This window comes from Micropterus dolomieu, unplaced genomic scaffold, assembly GCF_021292245.1.
Source record: "Micropterus dolomieu isolate WLL.071019.BEF.003 ecotype Adirondacks unplaced genomic scaffold, ASM2129224v1 contig_1305, whole genome shotgun sequence".
Classification (NCBI taxonomy): Eukaryota; Metazoa; Chordata; class Actinopteri; order Centrarchiformes; family Centrarchidae; genus Micropterus; species Micropterus dolomieu.
Genome location: NW_025730295.1, coordinates 1 through 3,872, shown reverse-complemented (window position 1 = coordinate 3,872; position 3,872 = coordinate 1). Strand labels below are relative to the sequence as shown.

The window sequence follows — 3,872 nt, the reverse complement described above, 5'->3', positions numbered from 1 at the left end:
GGCGGAATGACGACATGCGGCTATACATGTCATCACTGGTCAGATTTGGCAGGGGTCCAGAGAAAACTACGGTGTCCGACATTGTTTTTGCATATGTACACACCGACTCAACATTAATCTTAGTGACCTCCGATTGGCGTAACCGGGAGTCATTACCGCCGACGTGAATAACAATCTTACTGTATTTACGTTTATCCTTAGCCAGCAGTTTCAAATAAGACTCAATGTCGCCCGCTCTGGCCCCAGGGATGCACTTAACTATGGCCGCTGGCTTTGCTAAATTCACGTTTCTCAAAATGGAGCTGCCAATGATCAGAGTTGGTTTCTCAGCGGGTGTGTCGCTGAGTGGGGAAAATCTGTTAGAAGATATAGATATATGAAGGTGGAGTGAACGTGGTTTGGCTGGAGCATTGTAAAGCGCAGTTCAACATGTATCTGACTCTTTACTAATATAAACAGCAGCCTCATAAATAAAAATAGCAGCAGAGGTCAGTAATAATGTAATTATGCTTTGCAATGTACATTTATATGAAATAACATTAAATAGCAAAACTTTATTACTACCTACTACTTTAGATTGTTAAAAATACTTCGTATATCGTATTCGTTTTACAATCGCATCGTAGTCGTTGACCAAATAATCGAATCGTGAGACCAGTGAAGATGCATTACCCCTAATAAATACAGAGTGCAGGTTGTTGTTCATGTGCAGGTGTTTCTTAAACAGGTAACAGCTACAGAGAGAAAACCTGTTGCTCTGCAGTAATAACTGTGAGACTTTTAGTATCAGCACAGAACATCAAAAGGTCCATCAAAGGTCTCTTCAGCTGTTACAACTGACTAAAAGTTGTGATCAGCTGCCGCTGTCATCTGAAATGGAGGTTGCATCACGTGACACTTTGGAGGAAAGGACCTCTTATTATTAAGCAATTAAGAGACTTGAGAAGCAGTCACTTTTTCACTGGAAGTCCAAAAAAAGGATTCACGGGTGTCTAGCTGCAGGTCACCAATGTGGAGTTGCTTCGGGTGCAGGCTCGGTTCTCTTGTTTGAAGCAGACTGCTTCAGTGACCTACTTTCTGTTATGATGGCTTTTTTCATTCACCATGCACAAACAAATAGGGTTAGCCTGAGAGGTTTATAAACCGGCTTCCTGGAATGGACACATGGTTAAGTTTGGTATTTTCCAATTTATTGTTTCTATTGGACAAATTGGGATAAAGTTTTTAGAGACTGCTCCAGTGTCGACAGCAGGGAAACAGGGCTTCAACTTAATCCTTGAGGGCAATTGCTCCCTGCCCAAGTACGTCCACTTAAGTGCTTATTTTTGTCACTGATTGGCTCAAATTGTTAGTAGGATCCCCTGGTATACCCTAACCCCTTCTGTGTTACCAGAAAAGGTCATTAATCAGATTCCTATAGACGTCTGCGCCACCCCAGGTCCCTCTGTGGACACATCCCTGCTGTTGGTTGTCACAGACGGTATTGCATTCGTCATACTTGAACATTGTGGGGTTTTGTTCCACAGACATGCTCTAAATGTAATTTATGGTTCCAGATAGCTCGCTCCACCATGACACCTGTTTTTCTCTCTGTATGTCTGTCTTTTGCTATAGAAACAGAGAGGAAGTGAGAAACCTAGACGTCACCGCTGTCAGCAATGTGGCAAGTCCTTCACAAGATCTGGACATTTAAAGATTCATCAGAGACGTCACACTGGAGAGAAACCGTACAGCTGTGACCTGTGTGAGAAAACGTTCACTACACCAGGTCAACAAAGAAAGCACAGACGTGTTCACACTGGAGAGAAACCATACCGCTGTGACCTGTGTGGGAAAGCGTTCACTACATTAGGCGTACTAAAACGGCACGTACGTGTTCACACTGGAGAGAAACCGTACAGCTGTGAGCAATGTGGGAAAACCTTCACTGCATCAGAAGATTTAAAAATCCACCTACGTGTTCACACTGGAGAGAAACCGTACAGCTGTAAGCAATGTGGGAAAGCCTTCACTACATCAGATGACCTAAAAATCCATGAACGCATTCACACTGGAGAGAAACCGTACAGCTGTGAGCACTGTGGAAAAGCCTTCAATCAAAAAGGTCACCTAATAACCCATACACGAGTTCACACTGGAGAGAAACCGTACTGGTGTGAACAATGTGGGAAAATGTTTTCCCAGGGTAGTAACCTTAAAAGCCACCAACTTGTTCACACTGGAGAGAAACCGTACAGCTGTGACCAGTGTGGGAAAGCGTTCACTAGACTATGTTACCTAGAAGTCCACAGACATTGTCACACTGGGAGGAAACCATATAGCTGTGTCCAATGTGGGAAAACGTCTACTAGCAATCAGTTTCTCAAAAGACATGAATGCATTCACACTGCATCAGTCTAAAACTGTTAGCCGATTCCTCTCAACATTATCGTGACTGTGATGGATTAGCGTCATGTGATGACGCTTGGAGAGTAACTACACTCCCAAATTCTGCTAGTTCCCTCGCTACGTATTAAAAAGATTAAGACTAAATGACAAAGCATTTAATGTGCGCATTAAAATCCTAAAGAAGACTCCTAATTAGCTAAAGAGGACTAGTTTGCATCTCTTATTTACTTCTCCAACCTCAGCTTCTCCTTGGTCACCACCTTCATTTCTGTAACAACCAGTGTCCTAAAAACTGAAATATAATTGAACTATCATGTACAGTATGTCTACAGGACAGAGCTGCACACCAGTTTAGCTTGTATGTTCTCAACTATGCACAAGTACTTCTTACTAATTTAGCTAAAGTTACATAGCAGCCAATACAGGGGAGATCCACCTTGTCTTTCTCAGCAGTTGGGGAAACTACAGACTTTTATTAATGGACGCAATGTAACATACACTGAAAATGATATCACGATAAAAAGTATCATATCTTTCGATATTGATAATTATCACGATAAGTATCAAATCGTTATTTCTTTCAAGTTTAAAGGCCGATTTTTGCTCCTGAGTGAATGAAGGTGGTAAATTGTGGTTTAAACTCTTCTTTACGGTCAACACTTGTGGCCAAACAGTTGATCGCTTAACAAATCTGAGGCAGAACATTCAGAGCAATTATGATAAAATCTTTGACAACAAATATGTATAAGTAAAAAAAATAAAATAAAAAAAGTAAAAGCTATTTTCCTCAACAAAATAAACAGCTTTATAAAAACAATTAATGCCCTAATTTCTGTATGATTCAAGTGAATAAAATTGAACATTTATTATATTATTGCAAAAAATAATATCGCTTATAATTATTGTTATTGTTTTACTACACCGCACATTTACTGCCAGACTGACAACTTAGAATCACGATGCCGGCTCAACGTCATAAAGTCTGTCAGCCATCGACGATGGACGATGGCATCGTCTGAGCGCTGCACTTCCACGAGCGTTACGGCAACATGTGTTAATTGATTCAGAATCTTGCACATCTGCATCGCGATGCACCTAAGAATACATTTTTTCTCCCACCCCTATTCTTGACCCGGGTGTAGATGGCTTCCTTGACACCTCTTTCAAACCATCCATCTTCTCTGTCTAAAATGTGCACCTGGTGGTCCTCAAACGAGTGTCCTCTGTCCTTCAGATGTAAGTAGACTGCAGAGTCTTGACCTGAGGAGTTGGCCCTTCTGTGTTGAGCCATGCGTTTGTGTAGTGGTTGTTTAGTCTCCCCAATATACAGGTCTGTGCATTCCTCACTGCATTGGACCGCATAAACTAGATTGCTTTTCTTGTGTTTGGGTGTGCGGTCTTTGGGGTGTACCAGCATCTGTCTTAGTGTGTTCTTGGGTTTAAAAAACACAGGGATGTTATGTTTGTTGAAAATCCTCCTGAGT

The 3,872-nt window shown here is 41.5% G+C and overlaps 1 protein-coding gene across 1 annotated transcript; it reads left to right on the top strand.

Annotated features, from left to right (window-relative positions):
• Positions 1-1,614: 1,614 nt before the first annotated feature.
• LOC123964243 (zinc finger protein 239-like) lies at positions 1,615-2,583 on the top strand (the record flags this gene model as incomplete). Its single annotated transcript, XM_046041326.1, has 1 exon — positions 1,615-2,583. A coding segment is annotated over one exon (786 nt), but the record flags the coding sequence as incomplete, so codon positions are not given.
• Between the last annotated feature and the right edge of the window lie 1,289 nt (positions 2,584-3,872).